This window comes from Mytilus edulis, chromosome 11, assembly GCF_963676685.1.
Source record: "Mytilus edulis chromosome 11, xbMytEdul2.2, whole genome shotgun sequence".
Classification (NCBI taxonomy): domain Eukaryota; kingdom Metazoa; phylum Mollusca; class Bivalvia; order Mytilida; family Mytilidae; genus Mytilus; species Mytilus edulis.
Window position 1 is genome coordinate 65,148,981 of NC_092354.1, and position 17,651 is coordinate 65,166,631.

At 32.9% G+C, this 17,651-nt stretch overlaps 2 protein-coding genes across 3 annotated transcripts in view; one reads left to right on the forward strand and one right to left on the reverse strand.

The window, feature by feature from the left end:
- The window catches only part of LOC139496083 (tyrosine-protein kinase Fer-like), a 37,052-nt gene extending 35,840 nt beyond the window's left edge, over positions 1-1,212 (reverse strand). The window contains exon 1 of one of the 2 annotated variants that reach the window (XM_071284535.1): positions 887-1,212. The gene's annotated coding sequence lies outside the window, so the exon portion shown is untranslated. The remainder of the gene's footprint in view (positions 1-886) is intronic. The other variant, XM_071284532.1, reaches the window with a different exon arrangement.
- On the forward strand, positions 1,057-17,167 carry LOC139496085 (F-box/LRR-repeat protein 17-like). The gene is made up of 8 exons (XM_071284537.1): positions 1,057-1,079; positions 4,354-5,500; positions 6,202-6,313; positions 6,999-7,130; positions 8,397-8,504; positions 9,298-9,511; positions 13,704-13,836; positions 14,588-17,167. The coding sequence occupies exons 2-8, from the start codon at positions 4,356-4,358 to the stop codon at positions 14,739-14,741; spliced, it is 1,998 nt and encodes a 665-aa protein (XP_071140638.1). The 5' UTR covers positions 1,057-1,079; positions 4,354-4,355; the 3' UTR covers positions 14,742-17,167.
- Positions 17,168-17,651: the final 484 nt, after the last annotated feature.

Below are 17,651 nucleotides of genomic sequence, written 5' to 3' on the forward strand. Positions count from 1 at the left end.
ACAATGTATCTTGCATTTTACTGGCAATGACTGGACATCACAAAGGTTCACGTAAAGTTTTGACGTCACAATAGAAAATATGTCACACCACAATGGAATAGTGGTTATTGTATGATGACTTGGTGTCAAAAAATCTCGCCAGACAGGTTCTTTGATCTTCTCTGGTCAACTGTGACAGATTTCAAAATAGTGATAAGGTGTATTGCTTATAGACTATATTCAGGTTTCTGGTAGCTTTGGAACCGTAACTCTAATGGTCCTTTTTTTATTTTTTATTTTTTTTTATTTTGCACACTTTGTCAATGAGCTAGTCCAAATAATTATGACGCCTGCCAGCCTCCCAGAAAAAAATAAAATAGCCCTGCCAGACATCATAATTATTTGGACTATGAGCATGGTTCTGCAACTAGGTAACACTGGCAGTATACACCTTATCGCTAATCCCGGCCGCTTGAACTTTTGACGCATATATAACAATCACTTTTCCATTGTGGCGTCAGATATTTTGTATTGTGACGTCAAAATTTTACTGGAACCTGTGTGTCTGTGATATCCATTAATGGCGGAAAAATAGCGATATTAAAGGTGCATTGACTTGATAATATTCATTTAGAACACATGCAAATCAACCTGTGAAGAGAGTCGACCAACAACTACAATGATCTAAATAAAATAGCAACTTCCATATAATTATGTGTAACCTAATAATTGAACTATCTCTGTCTCAGTCCAATATAATTCAACATTTTCCACCCCTGCACCCTCAGGCTCAGAGCCATGCAAATGTGCAAATTGCACTTGAAATAGTTTACTCAAAGCCTCTATGATAGGGTTCGATAACGCGATAGTAATCTGTTTTAAATGCTACACAGGGTTATCAGTTTACCATAATTTAACACTATCCTTCATTCGAAAGATCTGCTTTTGCATTAGATTTACGAAGCTGTCAATCTTTACTTCCGCTTTAAGATGAAGGTGTACTTCGTCATCAAAAGTGTTGGTCAATTCGGAACTTTTTCAACATTCGGATGTTTTGTGAGTCTTCTTCCACAACAAATCTAGCAGTGAAATTTTAGCTGGTAACACAACATTGGTAAACTACAGTCTACATCTACATTTATAAACACATATCAAATGTGTCTTGGAATATTATAAGAGCTTGATATAATTTACATTAATACTGCCTCATCATGACACTGACAGAACAACTGTGACAGTATCAATCTACAGACTACAAATACCAATTACTTGTCACTGACAAGTACATGCACCACAGGCAACACTACCAGGGTTTATAAATTAGACACAGAGACTTGTATCTATCCCTGGGAAAATCTACTATCCCTTTGATAGTCTACATACCTTCCCATTGATAGACACAAATTTGTGCCTGTGAAATAAGGGAAGGCATGGCCTAGTCCTAATTATGACGTCTGGCAAGGCTATTTTATTATTTTTCTGGAAGGCGTCCCAGGAGCCAATACACCCTATCGCTAATCCTGGCTGACCCGCTTGATATATTGCCGTCATACCAGTCTGCACCAAAAACTTTTTCAACTACTAGTCAGAAGACCAATATTCTGACATTTTTCTTATTGGGCCAAACAAAGTTTTGCAAAAACTTACTAGTCCGAATGAAATTTTACTAGTCTGGGGCATTGGACTAGTGGCTAACCGTGCAGACTGTCATACAACAATCACTTTTCCATTGGGGCGTAAAATTTTACAGGAACCTGTGTGGTGTCCAGTAATGGTGGATAAATAACGATAAGGTGTATAAACATATAAATTATACACTGGACTCTTTGTATTTTATAGCTCCAAGTAACCTTCAATCTGCTCAGAATAACCTTCTGCCGGCAATTTTACAAGCAACATGACTTGTGACTTCAAATTTTTTGAATTGTTATGTCAAAGTTTATGGAAACCTGTGATTTTACATAATGGTGGACAAATTTAAATATAAGTGTATATATATGTCTATATGACCCCCCCCCCCCCCTTTTTTTTAAATGGCTGGATCCGCCCCTGTTGTCGGGTCATAGTGAATAAAGATACGATACAGAAATAGACTTGTTCAAACCATACTCACTTTTACATACGTATACCCTAATGATTTCTATTATCCTTGATTACACAAATGTACAGTCAGGGGTCCTACTTGTACAAGTTATTTTTAATTACTTGAAGAAGTTATATTAATATACTTATAAAAGTAAATTTGTAGGATACTTATACAAGTGAATTTTATTTACTTGTATATATTTATTAGGTAAAAAAAAAATTGGCTGAGTTATGTCCCTTAGACATTCAGATATTTTTACTTGTAGAAGTAAAAAAGTCATCCTATCTTCTTTTATTGAATTCTTATGATTTCTTTGTTGAATTAATGAGATGAAACATTGAACTCTAATACAAAAAATTGAGCAAATTTGGGAAAAATCATTAAAGGCATGAATATACATCTCAAATCTTGAGGACTTTTGTGGGATTGTAAGAAAATATATATACAAGTAATTTTTTGAGAAAATTAAGGGGAGATTATTCAAACATTATTTATTCACTTATATGTGTATATATTTTTTTACTTCTTCAAGTAAATAAAAATAACTTGTACAAGTAGTACCCCTGACTGATGTATGAGGGTATGAATGCCCTTTACTGTCAGGCAGCAAACAGTCATTTTCGGCTGCTGTTTGTGTCAAATTGGTGAAAATTTTATTGTGATTCATCAAAATATCCTTATCCTAATTCATCAGGGGTCCCAAATAAATATTACTGTTATTTTTGGGAAAAGAAGTAACTTGATTCCTCAAATACATCTGATTTTTTTTTTGGTCTAACCATTGCTAAAAGAAAGTGTACATTTTATCATCATGCACTAAAAATTACTGTTATGTCAATTAGCAATAAATTTTGACGTTATTCGTCATTAAAAGAACGCCGTTACCATCCTCATGTATACTTTTATCATGATTATCAATAAAATGTATTCCAACTAAATTTTAAAGTAATATAAAAAAGAAGATGTGGTATGATTACCAATGAGATAACTATCCACAAAAGACCAAAATGACACAGACATTAACATCTATAGGTCACTGTATGGCCTTCAACAATGAGCAAAGCCCATACCGCATAGTCAGCTATAAAAGGCCCTGATTGACAATGTAATGCCAGTGTATGGAAGATTTAATCTTCAACTTCAGATTTGTTATAATCACATTCATTTCATCACAGAAGGGTACAGAATGCAAACAAGGTTATAAAAAGATAAGGGGGCGATTGCATTCCCAAATTCGCTTACCATTATAAAACACTTTGCAACAAATAAATCACACTTATTTTGGTTATTTTACATGATAAAATCTATTCTAATGCAATTAGTGTGTAACAATAATTTTCATTGGACGTTGACAAATATTTTGAGGGGTAAGATTCCTTGTTCTACCAGTCCATAAGGCCACCACTTAATACCTTGTTCAACGGACCGCCCACACCTCATTTTTTCAAAACAGAATATTTTTTTTTTATATTCCCACTTCCCACACAATGGTGGATTAAACCTGGATTTATAGTGCTAACCCTCTCACTTTGATGACAGTCTCATCAAATTCTGTTATATTTACAATGATGCGTGAACTAAACAGACATAATAAATAAAATAGTCAAAATATGGGTACAGCAGTCATCATCGTATAACAATTTTAAAAGGAACAATTTCACAGAACACAAAAAAAAACACAATATAATTAAAAAATAAGCATGTAATTTTTTTTTTATCATAATGTAAATTAGGAGATGACTGTATTGTATTAAAGCTTGGCTTTCGCTACACTTAGATTTTATTGTGGCAAATTGAGTTTACCTAGCGATGCGTAGCGGAGATTGGTAAACAGTTATTTGCAACAGTAAAATCAAGTTTTACGAAGGCCAAGCTGCTTAAAATACAATACAGTTACATGTATCTCCATTCTAATGCCACATATTAAAATAAATTTCAAAATGCCATAAATGAAAAGGTCAGTGAAACTGTTGCCTTGTCTTTAGCAACTTAACAATGTGACGTCATATTTATGTAAACTCTGGATTTCAAACATGAATACTTTACATATTTTTACTTTTCGTACGCTTCTTAATGGTTTCAATATAGACAAAAAAAAAGATTTTCAAAGTTAACATGGATTTTTTAGATTGTAAGGGTCAATATGACTTTCTGGATCTGCAGTTTGTGAATTAAATTTAAATATTTAGATACATGCCTATATAGTCTAAAATTATTGGGGTTTTAAATACATGAAATATACTGATATAGATGTTGATGTTCTTGATAAAGTTTACAATACATTTTAGAAATGGATTCAGACTCTGACCAACCTTGTAAGAAAAGATGCACAGAAAGGGATAAAGTTCAGAGTGAAAGTGCAGATGAGGGCAAAGTTCAAGTAAAAGCAGCTGATGCTGCAACCTGCACTATGGGAACTGACAGCAATGCAAACAGTAATACAGAAAATACAGACAGAGGTTCAAGGTCACAGAGTCCAGATGAAGATGATAACATGCAGGGTTGCCATAACAACTTACAGGAAGTTGATGAAGATTCAAGGTCAAGTTCAAGGTCAGGTAGTGAAGAGGCACCAATGCCATCTGATATACTTGTTGACTGGGTAACATCACAAAATATATCATCTTTTACGAAACCCAGTCAACCTTGTCGAGATGTTGAAAGTATGCCAAGTTGTTCTCATGACACAAGATTTAGTCGGAATAGAAGTCCTGCTAACATTGTTGTTGATGATACAGGGGAGATAATCCCTGTTGAGAACTTGAATTCCTCCTCATCAGACAGTGATAGTTCAGATAATCAAATAGACTCTGCCAGATCAGATAGGTCTGAATCAACATTTAAAATTCAGCCAAGTCGTCATACTGAAATGACCTTAACATTTGGTGGTACTGGGTCAAGGTCAAACATGACTCATACAGTGTTACTAGGAGATGGTTATAATAGTCGTCAATCTGTTAAATATGTATTTAACTTTAGAAGCATGTCTGATTCAGCTACACAGACTGATTCATTGAATCGAGAAACAACAATTAACATGATTAATACCGCTGAAGATCAAAATGGCTCACCTTATTTTCTACTCAAGGGAGATGACTCCTCAAACAATGCTGATACACAGTTTCAGTCAAGTATAAACAGACTGCCGATGAATATTTTACTGCAGATATTTAAATCTTTAACAATGTGTGAACTATTATGTCAGGCAAGCTTGGTGTGCAAAACATGGTATAACCTGTGTCATGACCCTGACCTCTGGAGATCAATTGATCTAAGTCATCAGCACAGAGCAGACGATAATGTGTTGTCACGCTTGACTTCATACAGTGATAGAGTCACCAATATAAATCTGGAAGACACTAAGATACTTACCAGTCATGGAATCAGCCTGGTATGCGTTAAGTGTAAACATCTACAAAAACTGAAGTTAACCAGGTAAGCACATTCTAATTATACATCAAGTTTATTAGCTAAATGTTTATAGTGGTACATGTGGTAGAAAAGACTTTCCTTTGGCTGTTCATCCTTTTTCACCATTTTAATGCATATCGCACAAGTTGACCTAGTCCAAATACTTATGACGCCTTATATTTATAAAGAAAAAAATAAAATAGCCTTGCCAAACGTCATAACTATTTGGACTAAAGTTGACCATACTCCCACTCTTACATAATATAGAAATCAGAAAGTCTGGCATTGTAAGTGCAGGAATATTATCATTGATTATAGTCATCATTATACATATGTGTTGCAAGCACTTCTTGTTGAATGATCAGTTTCTTTAGATGTAAATAATTTATTATTTTTTGTACAAATATATATAGATATAGGAAGATGAGTGTCAATGGGACAACTGTCTATCCAAATAACAATTTATAAAAGTAAACCATTCTGTCAATGTACAGCCTTCAACATTATGTCTATTCCATATTAGCAGAGCACAAGGAACTGTTCAGAAGTTTTGTCAATTCTATGCATCTGCTTTCTTATACCATACCAATGGAAATGAATGGTGATGTGTATGTTAAAAAATTACCATTTTGTTGCAGTATGTCATTGTCAATATACTTGATATGCATAATTTCTATGATCTTATAAAACATTTCAAATACATTGTAATATGTATTTTTTCTCAGATGTTTTTCAGTAGAGAATGATGTACTTATGATGGTAGGGACGTCATGTAAGAATCTACAGTGTTTATATCTGGATGGTTGTTATAGAATCAGTGATCAATGGACCTGTAGTGTAAGTTTCTACACGAACAGGGGAGGGGGAGGTACCATTGAAGGGGAGGGGACATCATGTAAGAACCTAAGAGTGTTTATATCTAGATGGTTGTTATAGAATCAGTGATCAATGGACCTGTAGTGTAAGTATCTACACACTGAAGGGGGCGGGGGAGCATGGAGAGGAGGGGACGTCATGTAAGAATCTACAGTGTTTATATCTGGATGGTTGTTATAGAATCAGTGATCAATGGACCTGTAGTGTAAGTAACCACACATTCTAGTCGAAGGTGGTTTAAAAAAAGGGAGGGGGGGGTATTTTGATGTATATATTTATATGAAATTGAGAAAGGAAATGGGGAATGTGTCAAAGAGACAATAACCTGTCCAAAGAGCAGAATGTCACATACAATTTTATTTCGTAATGAACATAAAATACTCCTTAATTTTATGCTCTCTATAAGCCTGAATCACATGTATGGAAAATATCTTAAATTTAAATTCATAAATTTTGATAATCTGTTTGATAGTTTAGGAAACAGTTAGTTTGTAATTTGGTTGATCATCATGCATGTTATGGTATTAACAATAACATGAACATTTTTAAATAAAAGTGAGTTATATGTTTAGTAGACAGCACCCCAACAACACCAAATATCATAAATACTTGTTTGTATACAAATTTATGTAGATTTTTTTTGTAGGTTGGAGAAGGATGTCAACAGTTAAAGGAATTAGTCCTGAGTCGCTGTAGTCAGATGACTGATGTAGGCATTAGTAGGATTGCTGAAAACTGTCATAACTTAGAAAATATTATACTGGATCATTGTAACAAGGTAAGTTTGTATGTCAGAGGTCAAGGTTAAGTTCATATCAGTCAGAACTTAGAAAATATTATACTGGATCATTGTAATAAGGTAAGATTGTATGTCAGAGGTCAAGGTTAGGTTCATAACTGTCATAACTTAGAAAATATTATACTGGATCATTGTAACAAGGTAAGATTGTATGTCAGAGGTCAAGGTTAAGTTCATAACTGTCATAACTTAGAAAATATTATACTGGATCATTGTAATAAGGTAACATTGTATGTCAGAGGTCAAGGTTAAGTTCATAACTGTCATCACTTGGAAAATATTATACTGGATCATTGTAACAAGGTATGATTGTATGTCAGAGGTCAAGGTTAAGTTCATGCTGTCATAACTTAGAAAATATTATACTTGATCATTGTAATAAGGTAACATTGTATGTCGAAGGTCAAGATTATGTTCATAACTGTCATAACTTAGAAAATATTATACTGGATCATTGTAATAAGTAACATTGTATGTCGAAGGTCAAGGTTAAGTTCATAACTGTCATAACTTAGAAAATATTATACTTGATCATTGTAATAAGGTAAGGGTATGTGAAAGGTCAAGGAAGATCAAAATTGTCACAACTTTAACAAAATAATATTACAGATCTTTATAATAGGTTATGTAAGTCAGCAAGAGGTAAAGGTTGTTCAACTCTGTCATTTCATTAAAAATATCATTGAACCAATTTTATAAGGTTAATATATTGGTCAAAGGTCAAGGTTTCGGTCTAAAATTCACATGATCCTAAAAAAAAATTGGTAAGGTACATGTATCTCAAAGCTACCATAACTTTGAAAATCCGTACTGGATCTTGTAATAGGTAACTTAGGTTAGAGGTAAGGCAGCTCTAAACTATGATCCAAAAAAATTATTTTCTGGATTATCGAGTAGGTCCAGAGAATATAGATGCAAACAACATCCAAAGTAGTTAGACTTCAGTCAAAGAGCAAACTTATTTCAACAGTCTGAGAAAAAATTTTGTTGAAGACCTTGTAAAAGTAAAATAACAAAAAATACCAAACTCCCCGGAAAATTCAGAACAAAAGGTCTCTTATCGAATGACAAAATCAAAAGGTTAAAAACACATCAAACAAATGATAAAACAACAGTCATATTCCTGTAATTTACTTCTATAACAAACTAATAGTTATTCATGTTAATTCTGATTTCCACTCTGAAATTGATATTTTAAAGTATAATAAACATATTTTCAATTATTCTGTTTTGTCTGGTTTCCAGGTTACAGATCAATCTGTGAGAATGTTGGCAGAAAACTGTCGGGACTTAAAGACATTGTCCTTAGCTAACTGTAACATCACAGATACTGGGATATGTTCTATATATAGGGTAAGAATAAAAGTCATCGGTGTCATTAACAAATTGTAACATCACAGACACTGGAATATGTTCTATATATAAGGTAAAAACACAAGTAATTATGGCATGCTGACTCATGAGTGGTTCCATATATTGTAATATCTGTCTGTCGGCACTCGCCAGTTGTTTGGTAAATCAAGTTCATGTCAACTGATTTTATAGAAATGATTGATTTTTAACACTCAGATTGATAAAGTTTTAGAATATATGTACATTTTTAGTTTCATATAATATTGTATAAATCTTAGTTGCTTATTTTATGATCAATTCATTGTCAAGTTGTATTCTATATATAACAGATTAGGAATTAGAACTTGAAATCCTTTTCTTAGGCTGATGTTGGTTTGAAAATGACAATATTGGATTTAATTTTATTTTGTATAAGTTTCATTCACTATCTTCATTAAAAATAGTATGGTCAGTTTTCCTATCGACGGTCAGCATGGTCAGTGGTTTTCTCCAGGTACTTTGGCTTCGTCCACCAATAAAAACTGACAGCCACCAAAATAGCCAGAAAGCAGTGGTAAAAAAGCTTAAAAGTGGCGTTGATAAACACATAAAATCAAAATCAAACATTGTATTATTTTAAGTTTGTTACTACTTTTTATGATCATTTCTTTCTTAAGTTGAATTTTATATAACATTTTGAATATTTGAACTTAAAATCCATTTAAAAGGCTGGTGTTGGTTTGAAAATGGCAATATGGGATTTAATTTATTTTTGTATACGTGTCATTCAACATGTTAATTCTTCTATCTTCAGATGAAGAAATTAGAATACCTTGATATATCAAATCTGCCTGGTGGTAGTATTACTGCAGCAATCGTTTCACAGCTTACAAGAAAGTGTGATAACCTGGAGTGTTTAAACCTTTCACTGAACCTGACTATAGATGACAGATGTATACAGGAAGTGGTTAGATATGGGCAGAAGATAACAAAATTGTTTTGTGTTAACTGTAGTTTAAGTGATGAAGGTAAAATCATAGTTCATATATAGATGTATGTTAAGGGGGCTCGCGGGTCTAAATCAAAATTTTTACTTAATAGAGGATTTCGCTATATTTTTCTATAAATGAACTTTATCTTATACCTAATAGAAAAATGAAATAAAAAAATGGGGTCACCGTTCATTTACGTTCACAATCTGCCTTCGAAAGAAGCATACATTTTTGTTAATGTCCTTTTTAGCTCACCTGGCCCAAAGGGCCAAGTGAGCTTTTCTCATCACTTTGTGTCCGGCGTTCGTCGTCCGTCGTCGTCCGGCGTTAGCTTTTACAAAAATCTTCTCCTCTGAAACTACTCGGCCAAATCAAACCAAACTTGGCCACAATCATCATTTGGGTATCTAGTTTAAAAAATGTGTGGCGTGACCCGGTCAACCAACCAAGATGGCCGCCACGGCTAAAAATAGAACATAGGGGTAAAATGCAGTTTTTGGCTTATAACTCAAAAACCAAAGCATTTAGAGCAAATCTGACATGGGGGTAAAAATGTTTATCAGGTCAAGATCTATCTGCCCTGAAATTTTCAGATGAATCGGTCAATCGATTGTTGGGTTGCTGCCCCTGAATTGGTAATTTTGAGGAAATTTTGCTGTTTTTGGTTATCTTGAATATTATTATAGATAGAGATAAACTGTAAACAGCAATAATGTTCAGCAAAGTTAGATTTACAAATAAGTCAACATGACCAAAATGGTCAGTTGACCCGTTTAGGAGTTATTGCCCTTTATAGTCAATTTTTAACCATTTTTCATAAATTAAAGTAATCTTTTACAAAAATCTTCTCCTCTGAAAATACTGGGCCAAATTAATCCAAACTTGGCCACAATCATCTTTGGGGTATCTAGTTAAAAAAAAATGTGTGGCGTGACCTGGTCAACCAACAAAGATGGCCGCCACGGCTAAAAATAGAACATAGGGGTAAAATGCAGTTTTTGGCTTATAACTCAAAAACCAAAGCATTTTGAGGAAATCTGACATGGTTGAAAATGTTTATCAGGTCAAGATCTATCTGCCCTGAAATTTTCAGATGAATCGGTCAATTGGTTGTTGGGTTGCTGCCCCTGAATTGGTAATTTTGAGGAAATTTTGCTGTTTTTGGTTATTATCTTGAATATTATTATAGATAGAGATAAACTGTAAACAGCAATAATGTTCAGCAAAGTAAGATCTACAAATAAGTCAACATGACCAAAATGGTCAGTTGACCCGTTTAGGAGTTATTGCCCTTTATGATCAATTTTTAACCATTTTTCGTAAATTAATGTAATCTTTTACAAAAATCTTCTCCTCTGAAACTACTGGGCCAAATTAATCCAAACTTGGCCACAATCATCTTTGGGGTATCTAGTTTAAAAAATGTGTGGCGTGACCTGGTCAACCAACTAAGATGGACGCCACAGCTAAAAATAGAACATAGGGGTAAAATGCAGTTTTTGGCTTATAACTCAAAAACCAAAGCATTTTGAGGAAATCTGACATAGATAAAAATGTTTATCAGGTCAAGATCTATCTGCCCTGAAATTTTCAGTTGAATCAGTCAACCCGTTGTTGGGTTGCTGCCCCTGAATTGGTAATTTTGAGGAAATTTTGCTGTTTTTGGTTATTATCTTGAATATTATTATAGATAGAGATAAACTGTAAACATCAATAATGTTCAGCAAAGTTAGATTTACAAATAAGTCAACATGACCGAAATGGTCAGTTGACCCCTTTAGAAGTTATTGCCCTTTATAGTAAATTTTTAACCATTTTTCATAAATCTAAGTAATCTTTTACAAAATCTCCACTGAAACTACTAGGCCACAATCATCTTTGGGGTATCTAGTTTGAAAAATGTGTCCGATGACCTGGCCATTCAACCAAGATGGCCACCACGGCTAAATATAGAACATAGGGGTAAAATGCAGTTTTTGGCTTATAACTATGAAACCAAAGCATTTAGAGCAAATCTGACATGAAGTTAAATTGTTAATCAAGTCAATATTTATCTGCCCTGAATTTTTCAGATAAATTGGACAACTGGTTGTTGTGTTGCTGCCCTCCAATTGGTAATTTTTAAAGAAATTTTGCCGTTTTTGGTTATCTTGAATACTATTATTGATAGAGATAAACTGTAAACAGCAATAATGTTCAGCAAAGTAAGATCTACAAATAAGTCAACATGACCTAAATGGTCAATTGACCCCTTAAGGAGTTATTGCCCTTTATAGTCAATTTTTGACAATTTTCATTAATTTGGTAAATTTATGTAAATTTTTACCAAATATAGTTCTCTGTTACTAATGGGCAAAGTTCATTATAGATATAATTGTAAGAAGCAAAATCGTTCAGTAAAGTAAGAACTTGAAACACATCACCATCACCAAAATACAATTTTGTCATGAATCCATTTGTGTCCTTTGTTTGATATGCACATAGACCAAGGTGAGCGACACAGGCTCTTTAGAGCCTCTAGTTTTCTGTTGAACTAATAGGAGAAATAGCGGTAATATCGAAATAAAAAAGAACTAAATTACAGAAATCGCTTACATTTTACAATTATTTAGTTTGTGTACAGCTTATTTGAAAACAACAATAAAAAATATAGGTCACCGATGAGTTAAAAAAAGATATTTCAATTTTAATGCCAAAAAATGGCATTTTTGCACCAAAGGGAGATAATTTGGAGCTTTTTCAATGATATCTACATTTTAAAAGTCGCCTGGGGTCAACACGAATAAATTTTTTAGATTGATTTTTGTACCATATGACAAAGTAACAACTACTTACGATAATTAATGAAATTTGTAATGAAAAAACAAAGTTTAATTTTTTTCTGAAAATCTTATACCCGCGAGCTTCCTTAAGCTTCAAATCACATGTCATATGGCTTTTTATGCCGAACGTAGGGGCATTATTATTTTTTTGGTATGTGATTTTGTTGGTGATTTCTTTTGTTCGCTCTCCCGCTACAGGTTAAATTTTTTGGTCAAGGTAGTTTTTGATGAAGTTGAAATCAAATTGAAACTTAGTACACATGTTCCCTATGATATGATCTTTCTAATTTTAATGCCAAATTAGAGTTTTTACCTCAATTTCACGGTCCACTGAACGAAAACAAAAAAATAGTGCAGGTGGGGCATCTGTGCACTATGGACCCATTTTTTTTTTATTGCAAATAGTTTTAATTTTTCAAATTCATGTGACTTTGTGACCTTTTACTAGTCAATCTTCAAGGTAGTATGTTGTAGTTTATGAGTCATCCTTGCCAAGACCAGGAGTTATTCATAAAGATGACCTGTAATAAATGACATACTGCACTATATACCTCTTTCTCATTTCATTGGCCTTTGGAAGAAAATTCTTTAAAAAACAAAGGGAATTCAATTATAGGGTAGTACAGTACACTTATTGCTTTTGGGAAATCTGCTCCACTTGAACTTTTGACGTCATACAACAATCACTTTTCCAAGGTGGAGTCAGATATTTTGTATTATAATGTCAAAATTTTACAAGAACCTTTGTGATGTCCAGTAATGGCAGACGAACATGGATAAGGTGTATAAGGGGTTCAGGCTATGCAATGGAGTCAAAAGATTGTTTCCTGATTGGGTAAAATGTTTTCACTTAACTCTTATTAACTTCTAAAAGGACATCTTAAAATGATATGAGCATGTATATAGCACTAACATGATCTTGTCTTGAATATACATGTGATATTTGCCACTGGACATCAATAATTCATCTTTCCTGTTTTGAAATTTTTATTTTTTTTTATTGAGGGGGTACCCAACACTTTGACTAAAACAGATTTGGCTCGTTTAATTTTCATAAAGTTTTGACAAAATATTTACTCTGACCTGTTGACAAAAAATATGAAAATTTCTAGAAATTTGAACCACTCAATTTACAAAATATTTTGGTTGGATGCATAGCAGTTTGACAAATACTAATTTTGATTGTTAAAAAGCTTGATTTCTCCTCACTAACAGAATGTTGTTTAAACATTCAGCTGAATTTTAAGAGTTAACTCCTGTAGGTGTTCTGTACTCCCTTAATAATTATTAAAGATATCTAGTTTTAAAATTTATTTTGATAAAAATTGAACAGCTTGTCCAGAATTTTCAAATATTTTTTAAATCTTTGAATGATACAAAAAATATTAATACCTTTATCTTTGCAGGATTAATGGGCATAGCATCACATGGAAGGAGTATAGTAAAATTAGACTTAGGTTGGTGTAAGGATATTACTGACCGTGGAATATGGGCTGTCACTGAAAACTGTCCAGCTCTTAAATATCTAGGACTTATTAGGTAGGTTATGGTCAGTGGCCAGATCACCATTAATGACTCTTTAAATAAAAATATACATCAGAAACAAAAAATTGTGACTACAAATTATGAAGCACATCAGACAAAAAAGATTATTTATCTACTAGAACATGTAGAAGGACATTCATAGCAAAAAGTAAAATCACAAAAATACTGAACTCAGAGGAAAATCAATTCGGAAAATCTATAATCACATAGCAAAATCATATAACAAAACGCATCAAAAACAAATGGACAAGAACTGTCATATTCCTGACTTGGTACAGGCATTTTCTCATGTAGAAAATGGTGGTCTAAACCTGGTTTTATAGCTAGATATACCTCTCACTTGTATGACAGTCGCATCAAATTCCATTGTATTGTCACTGATGCGTGAACAAAATATAGCAAAAGTCTGATATTGATTGAATCTTACCATAGGACTTTGATTCATCTTAGATTTTTTGGTGATGTTTGATTCTATTTCTTTTAGTAGATACCAAAACAATGCAAATTAGGCATAGTTAGGGTAGTATCAAATCTGTTTTAGTTGATCAGTCATTTTCATTGCAAATTCATACCTGATGAAATTTTAAATAAACCAAAAAGCATTGCACAGAAATTTTAACCAACTTACATGTTATTATGATAAATGTTTTCAAATTCTATTGGTTTACTGTTTAATGAAATGAAGAAATAAATCTATCAACTTTTGTTGAAAGGGAGATCACCCATTATTATCTTCTCCTTTTAGATGTGATTCAGTATCAGAGAAAGGAGTTGAGGCTATGGTTGACAAATACCCACACATCCAGTTCTCAACATTCTTTATGGAGTCAAGAAAACTGATCCAGAAAGCTATCGCTAATGGTTTTAAATTTATGGCGGAGACAGAGCAGAATAAATAATTTACAAACTTCTTTGTGAAGTGAAGTGATGAAATCAGCTGTAAGGATGTGTGCACTTGATTAATATGTAAACTGCAGTGCCAAAAAATTGCTATACAGGTGTCTGTTCTTGAATAATTTAAATTTCACAGATGCCAGCTTGTGGGAAGTTACCGTAGTTTTTACGAATCAAGCCCTGAAATCATGCTATTTTGGTCAGCAATATTGTTGTTGTGTTTATCGATAAAAGATGAAGTTGAGTATATCATGTATTTGTCAATGAGACAGCCAAGAAACAACATAAATAAGTAGAAGACATGTAGAGGTCAACATAAGGTCATCAGGGGGGGTCTCATTGGGGGGTTCCGATCCCGGATCCCGCTTACTATTTTGTCAGATTACGTTTCCGGCTTACACTATTTACGTAAGCAATTCTCATTTTTTTGTCATTTCCCGGGTCCCGCTAGACCTCATTTCCCGTTTTCCGGACACAATAATTTGACTTTCACGTGTCACGCTTACAAAAAATCAGCAATCCCGCGTCACGCTTAGACCCCAATGAGACCCACTTTGTATCAAGATCATGCTCTAGTTGTCATTGTATCAAATCATAAAGATTTAGAATATCCGTATTTATTATTTTGTGCATTTGATATTGTGATTTTTTATGAATGCGAGATTAATAATTGTGATTTAAGGAAAAGCTGCATACAGATATATATTTATCATATACTTAGACTAAATAACATATGATTTTTACTGTATGATAATAGCATTAAATTAATGTAAATTCCATATTTTTCGAATTGGTGCTTAGCGGGCTGATATGAAAAGTTTATCACATGCTTCTATTGTTATCACATGCCTTTCTGTAACGTAATCGCATGGCATTCCGGTAATACTCGGCAAATTCCGGAGGATACACCTCAATGCTACGTTTCAGTGAAAAGCATTACAAAGTAGTGTACAAAACAATAATTTGGATAATGGAAAGTATATATTGTGTATAATAATAATAAAAAAAAAAAAATGAAAAAAAACAACAAATTTTTGAGTTAATGCATTTTTTAAACGTTTCAACCATAATTTAGTAAGTTACTTTAAAATAGGTTGAGTTTTCCAAACAGTGTCCATTATGTATATTGTTGAATAGATTTTTTGGCGATTCGTCCATATTAAAATATTTTTCGTCTCTGTTGAGGCATAGATAGAAAGATTTCATATAGAATGTACTAAATTAGGGGTGCAACGTCCGTGAACTTTTCACACTTTGAAGTTCCATCTGTGAACCACGTAACATGATCAATATATGAATCTGTTATTTTTCTCCATTGTTGAAGCATATGATAAAAAGATCATAACATGTCATTTTTTCGTATTGCCTGTATTATCAGCCATCGGTCAATATCAGCCCTCGAGCCATGCGGCTCTTGGGCTGACATTGAACCTAGGGCTGATAATACATGCAATATGAAAAATGCCATGTAATAATCTGAAAGTATCAGATATCAGACTGCAAGTCAGTAATTTGTATCAGGAAAAACCTTACAATAATTTCTTAATTTACATTACATTCAGATATACTGTAAATTCAGAGATTTGGGTGTGCATTTATTATAGCCATTGGTTTTTTTATGTTTTAATTTCAGATTTCTGGACATGCACCAATCAAATAATGATACATGTATTGAAATTTGAAATGCAAGCTTATATTTCATGCATTATTTTTATTTGTTTAAGGAATAAATGATCACAAATATATTTAAATTTACAAACAACTGAAGAGGTCACTTTTTATGGATGGACAATTATTTTAGTTTGTGTCTTCTAAATGCAAACAAGATATTTTGGATATTTACTTTTAAAGAATATGGAATGTTTTGCTAACTCTGCATTTTATTGATGAATAATTTTTTTTGTAGCCATTTTGGCATCATTTCATTCAAATTCAGAAAAAAAACTGAGCACAAATCCCAAGATTCAGGCTACTTGAGTTCCAGATTTTAAAACTTTGTGTACTTTTTAATTGGGAAAATTGACATCAATAACTCTTTTCCATCAGGGATAGGAATCCCCTCTCTTTTTTGATGCTCACTGCTTTTGAATGGGGACATATGGTTGTAACCCCCTTTTAAAAAATGAATGGAATCACCCTTATTAATGCTTTTAATATGTACTGTCAGACATTGAACTGATCATGAAAAGCATGATATGATGACTAGCGCTTAGGTTTGTTTGCTGAAAAGTGGTTGAGACTATTTGTATTCTAAACAATACATGTATGTTAATGTAACAAAAGTTAAATTTCACAAAATTTATTTTTATGAAGCCATTTCATTTTAGTTTTGGTGGAAACAGTAAGTTATATAAAAAAGACTTGTTAAATTATGTATGTAAAACTCTGTTTATGTTTCATGTTGATGACAGAATTAAATTATTTAAATCAATTTTTAGTGGTTTCTGTTCATGAAATTGTGTTGTCTGCCTTAATCTGAATTCCCTTCAGCGTTACAAAAAAAATAATTTTGAAGAAGTCTTCCACTATTTATATGTCAAAGATGCAGAATAAAAATTTCGATTGATTGGTACACCAGTTCCGAGATGCGATAGTTTATTAAGTCTATCATGTGACATAATGTAGGCATCATTACTTTCTACACATGTGAAAAAAATTGATGTTGTACTGCACACTATATTCTGGAAATAATAACTAATTGTATGGTCAGTCTCCCTTTGACTCATACACAAATTGAGATTATGTTCTTACAAAACATAGATGATTTCTAGCCTACCCTACATACTAGTAATGATGATCCTGAAAATACTTCAGGCTTTTGTGGTGTGGGAAGACAGGCAAGCCTTCTATCTGGTGATTGAAGGGCATGCTCAATTGATCTTTTTGTTGAAAGGAATGTTTCAAGAAATAGCCTA